Below are 19,714 nucleotides of genomic sequence, written 5' to 3'. Positions count from 1 at the left end.
TTACATTTTATCATGGAGGCGTCTGATCGGTGACACACAACCAGAATTCCAGAATTATCTTAAGAGAAAATCAGAAGAACTGCAGCATCAATCTGGAATCACATGAAGAGACAGAAGATACTGAGTCAGGTTCTCCGGGGGAATTCTGAATGGTTTCCATTTAATTATGTTTATTTCACTTTGTATGACGTTAAGTGATCCTTGTTTTTAAAGCCTCGCTCACTTTAAGTACTTAAATCTTTGAGAATGTGCAACACGCTTTAGCTTTTTTTAAACTTTTAATCCATGTAAAGCGAAACACTGACTTATCTGTCTCCATCATAGACGTGTAGATAATACTACAGCAGACGTCTTTCTTTATCTTGGGCTTGTTGCTCATGTGTACACGCACTCAGGAATGCACTTCATCTTGTTTTGTGGAATGTTTATCACAGGGATATCATGGGGTAGTGAGACAACACCCTGCAAAAAGGAAACTAAGTATTTCTCGTACCAAAAAACAGACAGCTGCCAAACTCAGACTGATACTGATTTTATGATCTTTAATATTCTTTCTGTTGAATGACACCTATTACACAGGTGCGGAAGAAAAAGTTGAATTTATCTCAAAACAGTATATAGTTGTGCATGACTGAAAACAATGTATCGTGCCGGAATTCCTCTTTTACCTTTATGTGCAACATCGATTAGTAAGAGAATATAAGTGTTACTGTGAGATCACAAAGAGGATACAGCATGATGTCAGTTTCATTTGCAAATTTTCTGTAACTGGTGTAAACCACAAAGTCAAAGCCAGAGAGAAAATTAAGTTAATAAACAAAGTCATTGTTTTGTCGACATATAAGAAACATTTTATGTGGAAGTGAAATCAGGGAGTCTTCCTTTCCGGTCACGCTTCCTCAGGATTCCCCCGTTCCAGTTTCACTTCGTTTAAACTGTGATCGGAAAAAAAACAGACTCATGTCAACACATCGAATCATCTACACACATTATCCACTTATTACCACATATGAACTTCAGGAGGAGGAGAGCCAGCACTTACTGCGTTCTTGATCAAGTTTCCAGATTTGCTGAAGATGTTTTGCCTCTTGGAGGACGGTTTGGGGGCCTCGGTGTTGTTCTGCTGGGTCGCCTGAGGCTGAGCAGGCGGCTGAGGCGACGTGTGCGACGAGGACAGGGACGGCGAGTAGGACTGATGTTTTGAGTAACTTTGGGCTGGGTTCGGTGTGAAAGGCTGAGCTGGGATGTAAGGCTGAGACGGTGTAAAGGTTTGAGACGGGGTTTGAGACTGGGATGGTGTGAAGGTTTGAGACGGTGTGAAGGTTTGAGACGGTGTGTGAGTCTGGGTTGGATTGAAGGTTTGAGACGATGTGTGAGTCTGGACAGGTGTAAAGGTTTGTGCTGGTGTGTATGTTTGAGATGGTGTATATGTTTGTGACGGGGTTTGAGTCTGGACTGGTGTGTATGTTTGTGATGGTGTGAAGGTTTGAGACGGTGTTGGAGTCTGGGATGGTGTAAAGGTTTGTGCCGGTGTGTATGTTTGAGATGGTGTGTATGTCTGGGCCTGTGTGTAAGTGTTTGTTGGTGTGAGAGACTGCGGCAGCGAGAAGGGCTGCATTTGAGTCGGGGCGAACGGGTTGCTTTGGGCAAAACTCTGAGTGTTCAGGTAAGGCTGCGTCTGCGAAAAGGACGATGGCACCGGGGTCGAGTCGAGCAGAGTGGGAGGCGGCGGCGGCGGGAAGTGATCAGACGCCTCCTGTTCGTCGTCAAAGCTCCCAGAGGGGCTGAGCACGTAGTGCCTCTTCCTCAGCTCCCCCAGGCGGACCCGCTCCTGGTCCAGCTCGCTCTCCAGCTGCAGCACCTTCACCTGAGAGATTCACGGAGCAGAACGCCCTCATTAGCTTCAGAGCTCCAATCAACAGGCGCTCCTAAAACGAGACAGGACGAAATGAGCCTCACCTGAGCCTCCATTTCTTCTTTCTTCAGCTTGATCAGAGACATGCCAGAGAAGTCCATCATACCTGCAAACACATCAGAGTTAAAGCTGATATTTTCGATGTCTGTCTATGAAATTTTGTACAGACTTTCACGGATGAACACAGCTGATGTTGGTGATCCCCTTACTTTTCCTTTAGCCAAATCATGACTTTGACATTTACATTTTCTCTTGTTCTCTTGTTCTGTGTTCCATATCTACTTCAGAATTATTCCTTATCATTAGTGAGTCCACCTCAAACAGTTCTACAATATACTGTCACTTTTCATTGTTTGTGTGCTGGACTTCTTGGCTTTTTACAAACGGTCTACGGTTCAGAGTGAAGTTAGAACACTTTGTGGTCATCCTGCCTGGTTTATCTGCAGTGAAGATTTTATATTCAGTGTTTATCATCAAATTAAACCAAATGTTCTTCATCACCGTTCACATGTGGGGTTTATATACAAGTTTAAATGATTTACTTAACTACTGTTATTTTTTCTATACACATCTATCGACACAACATTTCAAAATAAAAGCTCTGTAATTCAGCTGCTTTTACTTTTAAGATTAATTGCCAAACAAGAAGTGATTCTATGAATGTGGATGCCATGTTGGATTCAGCATCAGTATCAGTCCATTTGTGTCTGTGTTTGTCTTGTATGGTAAAAAAAAATAAATAATAATATTTAAACTGATCTGTCAGCCGTTTTAACCCACAGTTTGACCCAGTTTCTAGCCGCTGCTGTAGTTTATCTGAGGACGTAGAAGAAGACGCTTTCACAGACTGAGGTTACACCGCCACCCCCCCACTGACTTCTACAGTGCACCGGTTCCAAATCGCACCAATCTCGCCATTGCACTAGCCGGGGCCATTAACAATACAAAAGTGTAAATCCAATAAGGTGAATGGTTCGAGAGATATTCGTTTCACATACAGACAAACTGATGTTTGTGGAATTAATATGTAGATACATATTTCAAACACACATATTTGATGGATTGCTATGAAATTTGGTCCAGACATCATCCATGTTCCCCTCAGGATGAATTGTTAGCAGAGCTGTAAAGGCTCGTCTACTTCCTGCTCTCACCTTGTTCGGAGATCTGCTGCTGCCCGTGCTTGGTGGAGGTGACGACCACGGCGGCCATGTCGTTGACGTGTCGCGAGGCATGCTGCAGCGTGTTCAGCTTCTTGTTGCTGCGGTCAGCCTTCACCTGAAATGATAGTAAATCACATCGACACATGTAAGAATTTAGTACTATTCAGATTGGTTTTCATTCAAGTTGTATTCAACTTGGGGAGATGACACTGTCTTTTATGTGATTTCTCAACAAGATATGTACTATTTTACCTTTACCCTGTGCAGTCTGGGCTGATTGGGTTTTATTTTCCCAGCTTTTAACATGTCTCACTCTGAGAACACAGTGGAGGCTCATCTGGAGGTGAATTTCACACATGGACGTCACAGCACTCAAAAATTCACCATGCTTAATAATCGATTACAGTAAATAATCCACAGAACTTCATGGGAACATTTTTTACATGAGACTACTTCCTACACAGGAGACAGGCCCAATGAAAAGCGATGACTCTGACTGGGTAGAAACCACAATTTGATCCTCACTAACAGAACAAAATAGACGTATGTGGTCATTTCCATACAGAATAGCGTGGAAGAGAGATCAGGTCTGAACATAGACATCTGAAATGTGATGGGTCTTTAGCTCGTCTCATTATCTTATATATTGTTAAATAGATTCTGAATCATAATTGTAGTTGAGCCCCTCAGAGTTCTGCAGTAGAGTTACTTTCAATCAATGGTTTAATGTGCATCATATCACTCTCATCAACAAATTTACTCACAGCATCCACATCAGTTTGTGGTGGACAGTAACACAACCGTTCCTAGTCTCTCTCACTTCTATCTCCCCCCTTCTCTCTCTTCTCTCCCCTCTTTTCCACCCACCTCTCATCTCTCTTCTCTCTTTTTCTTCTTGTTAAAAGGGAGTTTTCTCTGCCTACAGCCACCCAAGAGTTGCTCGTTATGGGAACTGCTGTGTTTCTCTATAGGTTTGTAAAGTTTCCTTTTCACAATGTCTGTTGTGATCTGGCGCCAAACAAATAAACTGATCTAAATTGGAAACCTCCATCAGGAGCATTTGAAGGGGTGACACTGCTTCACAGCCTTCACACTGTACCTTGGAGGCAGCGACCAGCTGGGCGGTGCTGGCGGCGATCTCATGTGAACAGACGATGAGCTCCTCGTACGCACCGTTTTCCCCAACAACCCGGTCGGCTGAGTCTCTGAAGGCAAAGAGGTGAACACGTGCACAGACAGTCTCATTACACAGTGTGTCATTCAGCTCACAAGTCTAAGATAATTCATAATAAGCAGAATGTGTTTCCATGGATGGTGTTCTGTTCTTACAGCAGCTGCGTGGCGCCCCAGCCCACGGCCTTAGACGCAGAGATGAGTCCCTCGGTCCAGCGAGAGTTTTTGGCATAAAAGTCTGTAACAGATGCTGCTCCCTGTGGGAGGAGGGATTACAGAAGCATGACTATGTACATGCAACACTTCTGTGGTTTCTTTTATTGTTAAAGTAAGGTTTCTTAAAATAACCAGAATAACCCTTTAAATGGTCACACCAGCCAAGGACTAATAAAATTAATACCAATAAAAAACGAATAAAAGAACCGCGTGGACAATAAGGTCTATTATTTATTATCTTTGAGAATTTATTGACATTTATATCACACTATTTTAATATACTGTTTACCTTTATCATTACACACAGATCTTATTTCCCTTTTTTTCTTTTTTCTTTTATCACAATTAATCTGTGGTGCAAACAAAAAGAATGAAACTAGGCACTTTCCTTGAATATTCACTGTGGTGATAAATGTTTCCTTATATAGCATATGGTTTGTTTAATGAACTTGGTGAAAAAAACATTTACTACTAACCATAGAAATTAGAGAATATAGTAAATCTTGCCTTTTGCCGCTGGCTTTTGAGACAATATTACCAAACTCCAAACACATTAAAAGGGAAAAGTCATTTGAATTTTGTATCGCTGTGCACCAGAATATTCAAGGGTTTTGTCCATGTTATTGATTTTGAGTTATTCATTAGTTTCCACAGTACAAAAGAGAATGTGTATGTATAAAATATAATTTTAGACTGTAATAATCAGACTGTTAATTGTACAGGTAATATGAAGGATATAATCAATAGGTAAAAGTAGAGATTTAGGTTAAATCCTTGTTTCTGATTAGTGATCACTTGCGAGCTGCTCTTAAAGGTAAATCCAACATTTCACTGTATAGGAATAATACATTTAAAAAAAAAGAATGAATGTGTTTATAAATATGACTTATTTTTAACAAAATAAAGATTTAGCTTTTTAGAGTACATGGGAAAAGGTCTGGAACTTACCCTGCCTCCTTCCACTATGTCTTTCTGTAAATCAGCAGAAGCCGTTACCAGCATATGAACAGCCTGGAGAGGAGAGAGAGCACAGCAGTATAAATTAACATGAAGTGGAATATGAATCATAAGTTCATAGAAAATTATTTGAAACTAGGATCTGTTTTTTTACCTTCATCAGGTCTGAGCAGGATCCCAAGATACTGAGGGGAAACACAAGGAAGACATAATCAGACATAAGATGATGTAAAGAGACTTAATATAAACAGAACAGATCTACAGTTTTCATCATACCCCTGGTTGACCTCCATCTTAACACCAGTAGTGTCTCTCCTTGCCTGGTTCATGATCTCCTGTGAAGACGAAACGCAAACAGAAACGTTAAGAATCTAACGCTGTCCAGGAGATTTTCACGTTTGTGTCTGTTCTTACGTCCATTCGCAGCACGGCCTCCTCGATGGCAGTGGAGGTAGCGATCATCTCTCTGTCCACCATGCTTCCCAGCTCTTCTTTCAGCACATCCCGCCCCTTTGGACGCAAATCCTACACAAGAAACAGTTTGTAACAGGTACAACACATATATATCCCAGTAAAACTACATGCACAACCATTAAGCATTGCACTTTAACATTTTTCAACTGTGCAATATTCACTGTGCCATATTCATCTGTCTGTGCAATATATTTATGTGCAAACCACTCACTGTACATATTCTCTCACATAATATATTTATTTGTACTGTACACTTTTTCTATTTCTACTTAGAATTGCTGATGTCTTTTTGCTGCTGTAATATTGCAAATTTCCCCATTGCGGGTTCACCTTTATTTATGGGTACAATAGAGGTGAACATTCATTACATATGGGCAAGCTGTGGGTGAAATAAAGAGAGGGAACCTGGTCTGGTCTTTGAGTGACAGGAGGCTAAAATATAAAATTAACACAACATTTTCTGCCATAGTTAGAGCAGTTTACTTTTTTGACACGACAGCGTCTCATTTAAAAAAAAAGTCTGCTCTCCTTTCTGCTGAGAAATGGATGATAATCATCTGCATCATCTTCCATTTAAATCAGATCCTGAGAAACATTTTGGACTGTTAAACTCTATAAATACATTCAGGAAAGTCTTTTTTCCAAACAATGCATTTGGTCTAGGAAATGTACTAACTTCTGATTTGTATTAATGAAAGTTCCCTGCAGTATGCGGTCCTACAGAATCCACTTGTTAGCACGGAGATGGCGAATTTGGCTTTTGAATTTGATGCTCCACACAAAAGGAACAACATTCGGAAAAAAGGATAAATTAGATAAAAGTTTTTTAGCAGTGTGGTGTTCTATATTTTGTGTTTTATTGTTTTTATTGTTTTTTGTACATTCTATTGCTTATTACTTATCTGATCATTTGTGGATTATTATTTCTTATATTGTATATTCCTCTGACACAGAGCTTACCCTCACTGGGCCTCCCTGTATAAATAAAGGTTGGAATGAATTAGTTTATGAATATGGGATTTGAAACGTTTTCAGGGGCTTTAACATTGGCCCGCTAGATCTGCATGTATGACTGTGATGAATCCTTTTTAATCTATAGGGTCATTGTGTTTCACTATAGTACGCTGTCAGCCCAAGATTCAACCTGTCCTGCCTGAGCCAGGAGACAGATCTAAACCTTTTGATTTCTATCAATGGTTAATGCCAGGTCTGGTATTCACTGAGAGGGGAGCAACCAGAGAATTTCAGCAGAAAGTCCAAATGCTCTCACTTCGACATTTGCATTCACGCATATAGCTCCTCTGGAAACTGGATCACTGAAGTTCAGTGCATGTCTGAAAGTAGCTTTAGTGACAGTGTCTGCAAACTAAACAATAAAGGTAGGGTTGGTTAGTAGTTTCTATACACTTTGTATCTTATGTAATAAAATCCAGACACATCACGTCCAGATAAGTGTTGAGGAATGTTTGACCATCCTCACACATTACTGTATATGTATATGCCACTATAGATTATGTATAGTGTATATTATATCTGTACAGGAGAATGGTGCCTGTCTAAATTCCACAGATTCTCCCATCTCTCTAAGCAAACCCAAATTCAGGTCATAGATAAAAGGCCCACCAACACCAGTGCATTGCAGTGTCTACGTTGAGGGACTTTCATATCTGAAATAATGTTTCACCTTCTGGTCTCCTTGATACATCAGGTCTACATTGAAATATTCTGCATTAGACATCAGCTGCTGCCTGAGTTCTTGTTTCACCAGGTTCCAGAAATCTTCCATAACAATAACCATCAATAAAAAAAGAAACAAAGCCGTGTCTGGAAAAGACTGTAATATAAGACTGTATAGTATCCAATGAGAAATTTTAGTCTTTCTTTAATTTGAAACAAAAAATGCACAGGAGAACTGAAAATACATGTTACCAGCGATAATACAAATTAGCTCATATTTTATGGACCCCTATAGTTCCATGCTGCCGCCACGTGGCTGAGTTATTTCTGCATTTACTACATCAAATGACAAGACATTTTATTCGGATTCATGGTCCCAACATGATGGATCCTTGTGACCTAATTGAGAACCTGTCTTTTCCTGAAGCACCACTTTGAGGAGTTCACTACTGGTTTACATGGATTGCCATGTAATTTAGGCACAAATGTCCATGTTCCTCTGAGGATGAATTGACCATAACTCCAATGATGCTCTGACTTTGTCCAGTAATTTAACAGATATATCAGCCTTTGTCATTAGAGCCCGCCCCAAAGCATTGCTCACAGAGCCACTAACAATGGCTATAGTCTCAAGAAATATCCGTTCTGACCCACCTGTCCTAAGGCGAGGATGCGTTGAACAGTGTAGCGTATGGCAGAAGGGTCTGCTCTCGGTAAACTGGCCTGAAACTTCAGATCCTTCAAGAACTGCAGGCAGTTATTCGCACAGTCCCGGCAGCTGTCAGTCAAACCTGCATGAGACAAAGACGCAGGACACAGAGTTAAATGTTTGTGCATAAAGTATTTAGAGGAGTGTGTATCCAGAACCAGTGTGAGTGGGTTTCGCTCACGGTCAGCTTGGTCCGTGGGGGCCGAGTGCGATGTTGCTGCTCCGTTGACGATGGTGTCGGCAGAGAGGTGAGAGAACTGTGTGACCGCTCTCAACAAGCCACTGGCATCTAAACACAACAGAGGAGCATCAGATGCACCGATCGTATGAGGTAAACACAACGCGTCCCCAAACCTGAACACTTACCGCTCATGTTTCCCACGTAGACTGTGTGGCTCTGCTGCATCTTGTCTATGGAAGCCAGAGTGATTTCAGCGCGGTTCACCAAGTAATCTGAAAAAACCAGAGCGAGAACTGGTTAGAGAAATGGAGCTGAAGTGCAAAGTTACAAGCTAAGGACTAAGAAGGTCTAAGAACAAGGAAGTTAATGGTAATTGTTTACTTTCACCTTCCCTAATGAACCCACATATGCAGAATAAAATCTATTAATACACATTCTTAAATAAATGATATAGCTGTAAGCAGATATACTGTGAATCTTTATTAGTCTAATCGTCAACAACTCTAACTGCTCCTGTGGCCGCCCATATCTAGATGCTGCTGTACAAATAGTGACAATGTGGTATAAGTTATTATCATTGAAAATATATTATATATAAATAACAATTATATGTTAATAAGAACATTGTACTACTTACATTGTGATGTGCTGTTACTCATTTATGCAGTTTTTAAAACCCAATGGGGGCAATTATTGACCCAATTCTCAAACAAAGATATAATTCATTATAAATGAGTATTTATAAAAATATGATTAACATTTAAAAACTATTTACAAAGTTTCTAAAATGAAAGGACTGAATTAAACTATAAACATGTATCTGTTGGACAAATTTTTCTTCAACTTGTTATTGTTTCTCTTGTGTTGTATATGTTCACTCAGTTATTAATCACTTTGTTATCATGTCTAGAATCAGAATCAATGGTCTCCTTAGATATTGTGTGTTTTCCAGAAGTAAGTCTGGTAAGTTGATATTGTTTTGTATTTATTCTGTATATTGCAGTGAGAATTATTCCATTTATTTGTATGACATTTCTTTTGTTCCGCTCTTGGAAATCCAGGGTGTGGATCTTGTTTTTCCTCCTACCCAGATTTTTGATGGCTGGTAATAATTGCTTTTATATGTTTGTTAGGTTTATAAAATAAATTATATGATTGTTGAAATACCAGATTGTTAAAGTCCTACAGTGTGTTCATTGGGATTACTTGGGGGGGGAGAAATTAAAAGGTTTCTACCAGGTGAGCTGATGCAGCGGACGTGAATGGGGTCGTCCAGTTTGGCCACAGCGTCCAGTATGATGCCCTCGGCCTCCACCACAGCACACTGCAGCAGACAGAACTGCTCGTCCTGCAGCTTCTGGGTCAGCTCACCTTCCCGACAGGCCTGTTTTCAAACACACAAACACACAGGAGCTCATCAATGACTAACTGCTAAAACATTCATGACAGCTTCTCTGCACAGTCATAAACACAGCTCAGCACCTGCTGCTGTATCTGGGCGTGCAAGCTTCCCAGCTCCATGCTGCTGCGCTGCCTCTCCTGCTCTATGGAGCTCTGCTGGAGCTGAGCTTGCTGCCTGAGGGAGTTCAGCTCAGACTCATGGTCCCTCACCGACCGGAGCAACCCTTCCCTCTCCGCCTGCATCCCTACTAGTGTACTGTTCAGCTGGGTACCACTCTGTGGAACAAAAGTTGAGAGTTGTATTACTGCCAATGCTTCGCTTGAAGAGGATTTGGTTTGATGATGTACTGGAAAAGTTATGGCTACCATTTCTTTGCTCATCAGGGCGTTGTTCGCACGTGTCAGCTCTGCTCGTGTTGAGTCCAGCTCTCGCCTCAGCCTGTCGATCTCCAGCTTCTGCTCTGCATTGATGGCCAGCTGTGGAAAACAGTTACATAGGAATCATACACACGGTAAAAACAATCAACAGGAGTTAGAGTAAGAACCAAAAGCTGATGTAAAAATGATTTAATGCCTCAAAAGTGGTCAGACAAGATGGTGTTAGATATGTTAGATACAGTTAGATATGTTTTAAGGTTGCATTTTTTTGATTGCATTTTTTCAAGGGGTAATCTGGTCTTTCTTGCTTTTCCAGGATTCCCAACCCTAGCTTTAATTGAAAAGATGATCCAAGGCTGAGGTACCGATCATTAAAGGAGAGGTGCAACACTCAAATTAACTTGACACAATTTTTATAATTCAATAATTATCTTTATTGTCTTTTAAGAATTAGAATAGTGTTGTTTGACCTACTTTCTGTTTTACTTCATCTTTTCTTATAGAACACTGAATATTTTGGGCCTTGGGGCTGTTGGACGGACAAAACAAGACATTTGAAAACATGTCAAATTGACTGAGAAATAATTTTAACAATAAATGACTACTTAAATATAAAAAAGTAAAATTAGGTGCAGGTCTACTTGATTTTAATGCGGACATAGAACATTTCAAGGCTTTTGGCTTATAAATTGCATGTTGCCCAATGGGAGGTAGAGCAGTTGTGTGGTGATCAAAAGGTTCCTGGTTTATTCCTGGTGGAAATGTAGTCAATTTAATATCTAATGTGCATTAATACACAGGATAGAGTTTGCTGTTTGCTCGCTGGAGCCTGGACATGTAAAGTACTGGAAACGGAATGTGAGGGGATGTTAGAAGAGCGGCTTGATGCCAGACAAGTTCTGCAAAATCAAATGGATTGTAATGGAAGGTGCTGGTATTGCTAAAAGGCAGCATTGCTTTCTCTTGGGTAAAACCAAATAATTTCTAAGCAGTACTGTTCAGTGCAGACACTTACACGTTAGAAGCGTTTGAACCAGCCCTCTGTGGTGTTTACCTGTTGCTGCAGCTGAGCTCTCAGCGCCTCCATCTCTCTGTTGGTGCGGTCTCTCTCCAGGTCCAGGGAGCCCTGCTGCTGCTGCGCCTGCTGTCTCAGCGAGGAGAGCTCGGCGTCCCTCTCTCTGGCCGAACGCAGCAGCACTTCCCGCTCGGCCTGCAGAGCAATCATGCTGCTGCTCACATGAGATCCCTCCTGCACAAAGTGACGCGTTAAGTACGGTGTCTGAATGAAAGTCAGGCCTGAGAACGAGACGATTCCATAACAGAGCAAACAAGCAGTAACTTGCATGAGTGAGAATGTAAGAGATGTACATTAATATGTCCTGTTGTGACTTATCATCAATAAGTGACATATTGTGGGTTAATAAGCAGTCATACTCCAACCAGAAGGTTGAAGGTTTGATCCCAGTCTTCCCCATCTGTATGCCTTGGTTAAGATACTGAACCTCCGAGTTGCCCATCATATAAAAGTGCGGTGCATAGATGCACTGTGTGAATGGGTGAATAGAGATTTACTTTAAAGTGGGGTCATCAAGACTCGGAAAGCACTTAACAAATACAGACTATTTACCATGAAGTTACATTAAGGAATGAACAGATTAATAATTGGTCCGAATAAAGGCATCTCAAAGTGACTTTTTGTGTCATGTATATTAAATATCTAAGGACACCAGTGACACAAAACGCAAGGTTTCCTAAATAATCATGATCGAAAATATTATTTTGAATAAATCAATAAGAAAGTATGCTCGCTTTTATTACTTGATAACTTTTACAAGTGGATGACACCTTTTAATTGATACCAAAATAAGTTTTGAAAAGACTGAATTAACTTTGTAGAAGAAAATGATCTCTTCATAAATTTACCTGACCAGATTAAATTGATCATTCAGTAGCTAGAGAGCTTGAAACACAAAGGCCAAAAAGTTAAATAACCTTACCTTTAAATACAAACTTAAAATATGGCTCAAAGCAAACTAAACTTGTTGTCATAAGTTATTATTCCACTTTATTTTGTGTGTTCCAGTTTACATGCATATTGTATTGTATTTGAATGTGTTAGTGTATTGTAACCCCTCTGTAATTAGGGGTCGTTTATTCGTTTTTCGGCAGTGTTTTGATTATGGGTTTGTTGTGCTGTTAGTTTGGGTGGTATGTAATGCAAGTGAATTATCCATAGATATTTTTGATTATATAAAATAGGTGTTTTATTTCCGATCTCTTTGTAAGAACTTGCCAATAGGACAACTGCAAATTTGCTTACACAGCTCATTTACAGTATTTTGTCTGTTGAGTAATGAGCTCTGTCAAATAAATGAACACATAAAAAACACGTTGGAAAAAGATGTGCAGGACCCACTCAGGACATCTTGACGCTAAAAGTTTTGAGTGAGTATATTTTCCAGTCTCACCATCTCTTTATTCTGCAGGGCGCCGCGGAGGAGGGCCAGCTCTGCTCGCTGCTCCAGCAGTTCCTTGTTGAGGCGCTCGGCCTCCTGCTGCTGCTGACTCATCTGAGTGAGAGAGGAGTCACAGATTCAATATTCATTCATGAGTCTTCGTAAACCAAGGCAGAAACAGATGATAAGCAGTGCTATCAGGGGCTGAAGAGGTCTCACCGTGTTTCTTTTCTCCTGCCGTAGTATTTCCACCTCACTTTCTAGCTGGGTCTTCGCTCTCAGTAAATCACCTTGGTCTTGTTTTGTACCGGACAGCGCCTTCACTGTCTCTGCGTTCTGCACATGGAAACATAAGTACCAAATATTAGTGAACTGAAATGTGGATCTTCTCATCTAACTATCAGTGGAGAAGCATGTTCATAAAATGTCCACCAGTTCCTTTAAGGGTGTGACAAAGGTTTACCTTCTTCATTAAGTCGGCGTGACTGGTCACCAGCTCGGCGTGTCTCTCTTTGAGCTGGGTGAACCGAACCTCCGCTGCCTGAGCTCTGCCTGTGCAGACATGACGGGATGTTTCAGTATCGTTCAGCAACATTCATGTTTCTCATTGGCCTGCACACGAAACCGTACACTCACTATCTGCCTCCTTCAGTCCAATCTGTGCTCCAACATTGGCCACGTTATTGCACCGCAGAGCCTCCACTTCCATCCGCAGCTGTTCGTTTTCCACCATCGCCATCTGCTTGTGGGTGCGCTGCTCCTCCACCTCAGCTCCCAGATGATTCACTTGAGACTTTAACTCGGTCACACACCTCTGAGCCTGCGGACGGGAGGGACAGGGTGTATGTATAAGTAGAAAGCAACAGGAAAGTCCTCACAGCTACGGGGAGAAATCTAAGACCTGGTGAAATGTGCAAGTGCAGGGTGGTGCATCGCAAACAAATGGGAGTTGGAAATAGCAGCCGTGGCAGTGACACATGAATCCTTTGTGCCCAAATGTTGAAATTTACATCTAAAATCTTTCTCCTAATTATTCTTCTGTGAATCACAACCAAGTCAAATCTGACGCTTTCTGAAGATCTCTGATATCTGCGACAAATCTATGTCCATATGGCTGATTAGAAATTATACAAATGGAAAATGGTCTGTATTAAATATAACTTTTCTCATCTTGACCACTTTTACAGATCAGTTTTCCATTTCACCCATTTACACACACATTCATACAGTGCCTTTATGAGCAGCACATACTCTGAAACACATCCCTCACACACTACAGGCAAAGCCGTCAGGGGCAATTTAAGGTTCGGTATCTGGCCTAAGGACACTTTAGCATGCTGATACTGAAATAGAGACTGAGATCGAACCTCCGACCTTCTGGTTATTGGATGACCCACTGTACCTCCTGAGCCACAGCCGGCAGAAAAATTCTTGTAACTGAAGAATTAGCAAAAGAATCCTCATGTTTTCGTCGATAGCCTGGTAAACCAGTTGTCTGTGTATCCATGGGTATATTGCCAACAGGTAAATCCTAATTTGGCACCAATTTGGTTAAACGTGTAGACATCTTCGTCCAACTGCTTCAACAGCAGGATGCAGGACGTACCTCGTTCCTGATGAGATACAGCTCTGGTTTCAGCGCCTCCAGCTCCCTCCTCATGCTCTCAGTCTCTGTGTCTCTCTGCCCCACAGAAGCGTCGGGTGCTGCCATTTGGCTCAGGGAATAGTACTGCCATGAGAAAAAGCCTCAGTGTTAGCCATACAACAAAAGGTGAACAACGTAATCCGAATTTTCACTTGCATGTAAACTTATCACCTGTGGTGTTTCTCTAAACTCCGGCTGTGGCTCGCCCTCCTCCTCCCGCTCCTCGTTGGGCATCAGCACCACTGGCTTCTTATACTCGGCCAGGGCAGCAGCTCGCAGGAAGTTTGGTGGAGACTGCAGGGTCATAATTAAAAAAACATACAGGCGTGACGGAAAATCACATAAAACTGATTCATGTACACACAGAAATTCCCAAACCTTTCACTTACGTCTGGGAGATCTGGGATCTGGATGATTCTTTTGAAGAACTCCATTTCCCTGGCTCGGTCAAAGAACTGTGAGAGGCTGTGGAAGAAAATACAGATCTTGTTAGAAATGCTAAAAGGTTCTGATGCAGAATAATGATCACAAAGTTGCGCTACAAGGGCAGAAGGTATTTTCTTAATATTTGAAGCATGATTTTGTATGTTGTTTATCTAGAAAACAAAGAGGTTTAGCTGCACAGAGGAGTCTTGTATTTATTCTTCTTGAGAGTTACATTTTCTTTTGTAGCAAGATAATTCATTTTTCACAAATGGGCTCGATAAAACCCCGAAATATTCTGACATACAGATGATGAAAAACTGGAGCGCCTGGTTGATTTTCATAACCTTCTCTCAAAATCCTGGAAGTGAAGATAAGATGGTCGATTTAAAAAGATTTTACAGATTTATGTTTCCGTCCCTGATTTGTGAATTTTGTTACAGTCAATGATGGTCTAAAGATTAATACACAGCCAAATAGTTTTAGCCCAGTTTTGACCTACACGTCCCACATCCAGCCCACATGCCACATTATATGGTGGCACTGGGCCATCCCCCCCACCCCTCCTGTTTGCCAGATCTGGGCCATATGTAAACTATAGCAATACTGCATATCTACCAAAAGTGCCAAAGGTGGCCCGGATTTGTTTTATTCTATTTGGGCCAAATTAACTTTGTATCCCATCTGTCGCTTTAAGTTCACATCCAGGATTACACTTTGCCAAGAGCAATGCATGTTTGCCAAAAGTGACCCACGTTTCTTTTGGGATATTTGGGCCATATTTGCAATTTTACTAGTGGGCAACTTATTGTTCAAATCCATTTAGTAAAATCCACAAGAAGGTCAGAAGTGTTGCATCATTGCCTGAAGTAGCCCACATCCGTATGCCATCTGTGAAGGATCTGTAGTTACCTTTTCCGTTTTTTTGTAAATGTACATGCAGCCCTCTGGTCCTGTCTTGTATGGATTCATGGCACAGTAATGAAAGTCTCATTAACTCATTTATTCACGAACAACCTACCTCATGAAGAGATCACGGAACCGCTCTCGGTGTCCAAGAAGAGCATCTGGGGCGATGCCTGTAAAACAGAGGACTTGACGAGTAAGGTCTGAGTGGATCAAAACATACTGTGTGCGTGTGTGTGTCTGTTTGCGTGCATGCGTTTGTGTGTGTGTGTGTGTGTGTGTGTGTGTGTGTGTGTGTGTGTGTGTGTGTGTGTGTGTGTGTGTCACTCACAGCTGTGGAGTTTAAACATCAGCCTCACAGAGAAGTGGTAGAGGAAGCTGCAGTCCAGTAGGAGCGGGATCAGAGGAGTCAGCCTGCACCGTCCAGCTGGAGTGTCAGATTTGGCCCCGTTGGTATCGAGCTGACGCAGAACTTAGGATGAAGAAAAATAAAAAAGCCAAATTGAAGGATGAGCCTGGTAGTATTCTTTATTTTGTCTTTCCAATAACTTGACCTCTTATATCTGCTATTATCCCCATTGGTTTTATTAGTGTTGTTCAATTATATACTGATGCAAAAACAGTGTTTTTAATCCTTTTTTGTATCTGAGATGCACCTTTCAAGCTAGGCCAATTCAAATATTATATTATTATCATCATTATTACTATACTAATATTAAAATTACTATGATTACCACTAGAACACGAACTGTGTATTAATTTGCACTGAAAATAGTCCCCAACAAATGAAAACTTGAGTAGTAATCTGTTGTTTATATTTATATATTATTAACCCTTAATAAAATATGTAGGCTATATTTATGATATATTTTTAAATATTTATAGGTTAAGCAAGAACTGAGGAGCTTGAGATAAAGAACCACAGACAGTGGAGGGAATTCAGAAGGTACTGACGTGTGAAAAAAGAAAACTCAAGGGATTATTTGACAGGAACAAAATAAAGAATATCTCTATTTTTGTTATATAAAAGTCAATTCATAACAAACTGATCACTGATGCTTTTGACAGGATTACTAACCTGTCTCAGACATCTTTAGTCCAGCGTCCATGTAATCCAACAGCTCCTGTGTCATATCCAACCTACGGTATAAGAAACCACATATTTAACAGGAAACAGTAAGATTATATGGCAGCTGCTCAAATTCCGGTGGGTGAGAGAAGTAAACTTACACTTTGTTCTTGTCAGTTCCTGCTTCCCTCTCCAAAGTCTCATCACTGGCCTCCAGGTTGGCTGGAATCACCTTGTGCTGTGGAGGAGGATTGTTTTTGTTGTCAAACCAACAATGTTGCCATTTTGAGTTTGTCACGTGTCATTAGTTTAACCAATAGTAAAGTATTACCTTTGCATGAAATTCTATTTTGAGGCAGAGGAATTTGGCTGACAGGGCGACGATGTGGCCGTATCGATCATGCAAGTTTCCCTGGAATGAAAAAGGATATATAAGAATGGATTAGATAAGATCATTTTTAAAAGAAACACAAGTAAGAGAGCTCACAGGAGAGAGCATATGAAAGACATATTGCAACCAGTGGCGATGAAACAAGGTACATTTACTTCATGACTGTACTTTAGTACATTTTCCATTTATCTTTACTTAAATTAAGTAGATTTACTTTGGGGTACTTTTCACGTTGACTCCACTACATATATCTGACTTTCTACTTCTCTACAGAATAATACTATAAAATAATACTAAGTATGGTTTGAATTTTGTAGTTTGAATAAAAACTGTTTCATGGTGTGTACTCACCCAGAGGATGCCCATATCTTTCACGTTCCGACAGTATCGGTGAGAATCTCGAACAGCCTGTATGGGACCAGACAGACACACATGAGATTAAACATCAGCCATGTGAAAGTGAAACGTGGAAAAGTTGGTCAGGGAAAAAGAGATATAGAATTGGAACTTGCGTTTCTGTGGCCGCCCCTGAGCAGTTTGTGCAGCAGGTAGCAGAACTTCCAGCTGACTATGGAGTTACTGGACAGAGGCAGGTTCAGGGCGTAGGACCAGAAGGTGGCGGCTCCGCCCTCCTTGTGACTCCCCATGATGATGTCTTCACAGCAGTTAAGGAAACTCCAAAGAACCAAAGCACATGGGGAACTGTAGTGAAAAGGTCCTATATATAATATGTCCAATTCAACCTCAGACCTGTGGCTAGAGAAATATTTTTGACTATGAGCCATACTGGCAGTGTTTGGGGTGGAATATCTCAACAACCAATACATGGATATCCATGAAATTCTGAGATATTCATGATCCCCAGAGGATGAATCCCTCTCATGTTTCCTCAAGCTTGTTGGACAGTGTGAATGTTTCATGATTTGTTTGGTAAATTCTTTTGATGGGTTTTACAAGAAATACAATCTATATTATATAATAGTATAAAATCCTTGACGTTGAACTGTTAACAGGCTATAAGAACACAATCAGAATATCATAAAACAATCAAAATGGAGACATCAGGAGGCAGCTGCTAATATTAATCCATTAACAGGACTGTATGAAGGCTCAAAGAATGGGAAGGAATATCCAAACACTTTGTTCACAAACCATAAATGTCAGATATAAAGAAAGGGGAGATATCTTAAAATATATATAGTAGAAATGTCTATATGATCCCCAAAGGATAAATCCTTCCCCTGACACGCTCCATAGTGCCACCATGTGGATTAAGTTTATATTTCAGAGACAATTGTCTTAACTAGTTGAAGGACTACCATAAAATTCTGCAGATATTTGTGTACCTCAACTTTTCCTCTGCTTCTATTATCAGGGGAAATATTTGCCTTGATCTAATGAGCAGCCTCATCTGTAACATACTTATCTAATTATTTACATGCTAACAAACAAGACCAAGTGTTGATTATAAACAAACATTTGACCGAGGTCACATTGAGCATTCAACCTTTAAAACACCTGGGATGGCTGTAGACAAGTTTAGTTTCAATTCATTTTCTCACTAAATACATTTCCATTTTCTATTTCAGGCTGTCTGAAACAGTAACAGTTTGGGTGTTTGTTAGTTTTTAAAGGATACTGCGCACATATTTCTCTTTGGGCGGTGTTTCGGCTGGGGTGACAGTTTTGCTGATGTTGTGGAGCTGAAAGAAATGAAATGAAATCAGGACACAAGATAAAGCTCAACCTCCACAAGACAACGTCGGGCTCGATGAAATATATAAGAAAAAAGCGACAGAGGTGGATTAAGCCAGAGGACAAACCTTTTCTTAATAGACTACATGAGATTAGGACAATGTTGTTTTTGGTTGGTTTTAACTTTAAAAAAAAAATGATCTTGTAGTGCGAGGTTAAAACAGTTACCACGTGTTTGTTGTCAACAGGTAACAATCTAGAAAAGCCTTAAATGGAATCTGGATAAACAAAACCTGTTGACCCTCGGATAAAAAAACTTATATTTAGCGCTGCCAAAAGAAAATCAATCACTCACCTGTTGTTTACCAAACTGCTCCTTCTCCGCAGCCAAAGCCTTTTCCGTCTTATTGTCGCTTTTATTCTTTGTTTTGCTCATCCTGCTCACTGTGCTCCACACAAACTACAAGTCGGATGGTCCCAGTCCAGGTTTCAGCTCATTACCCCCTTTAAACAAAAGGTGCGTCACAATGTCGCGGTGGATATTATCTAAAACGTCCCGCCTCTCAAAGTGAACCCGAGAGCGGATGAAGTCCGAAAGGTAGTGACACGATGGCTGAGTTACAATGAACAGCTACAGACTTCTTCACTGAGTCACCCGACAAATCTGGAGGCAGTGAAACTGGAAAGACAATACAAGGACACACCACTCAACAGCCCTGTAGGACTGGTTTCACATCTCACCTACTTCACACCTTGCAGCCGTTAAAAGCCTTAAACTGGATTTTAAAAATACACAATACCTGTATTTAAGAAACAACACATTTGTATAAAATACACACTTTGATACACAAACACCAAATAATACAAAAAAATGAGGATGTTTTA

The 19,714-nt window shown here is 40.7% G+C and overlaps 1 protein-coding gene across 1 annotated transcript; it reads right to left on the bottom strand.

Annotated features, from left to right (window-relative positions):
* Positions 1 to 546: 546 nt before the first annotated feature.
* On the bottom strand, positions 547 to 19,635 carry LOC133010904 (huntingtin-interacting protein 1-related protein-like). The gene is made up of 33 exons (XM_061078563.1): positions 19,185 to 19,635; positions 18,774 to 18,837; positions 17,647 to 17,789; positions 17,486 to 17,542; positions 17,075 to 17,155; positions 16,905 to 16,981; positions 16,753 to 16,814; positions 16,006 to 16,146; positions 15,790 to 15,847; positions 14,735 to 14,810; positions 14,517 to 14,639; positions 14,307 to 14,429; positions 13,337 to 13,520; positions 13,164 to 13,252; positions 12,920 to 13,036; positions 12,713 to 12,814; positions 11,299 to 11,493; positions 10,233 to 10,343; positions 9,948 to 10,142; positions 9,702 to 9,849; positions 8,651 to 8,737; positions 8,466 to 8,573; positions 8,230 to 8,366; positions 5,839 to 5,949; positions 5,701 to 5,759; positions 5,579 to 5,609; positions 5,416 to 5,478; positions 4,408 to 4,508; positions 4,178 to 4,283; positions 3,070 to 3,193; positions 1,960 to 2,021; positions 1,043 to 1,867; positions 547 to 935 (listed from the first exon to the last, which is right to left on the bottom strand). The coding sequence occupies exons 1-33, from the start codon at positions 19,263 to 19,265 to the stop codon at positions 900 to 902; spliced, it is 4,077 nt and encodes a 1,358-aa protein (XP_060934546.1). The 5' UTR covers positions 19,266 to 19,635; the 3' UTR covers positions 547 to 899.
* Positions 19,636 to 19,714: the final 79 nt, after the last annotated feature.

The sequence above is a fragment of the Limanda limanda genome, chromosome 1 (assembly GCF_963576545.1).
Source record: "Limanda limanda chromosome 1, fLimLim1.1, whole genome shotgun sequence".
Lineage (NCBI taxonomy): Eukaryota > Metazoa > Chordata > Actinopteri > Pleuronectiformes > Pleuronectidae > Limanda > Limanda limanda.
The sequence above is the reverse complement of the archived record's forward strand: the minus strand, read 5'-3'. Positions and strand labels throughout refer to the sequence as shown.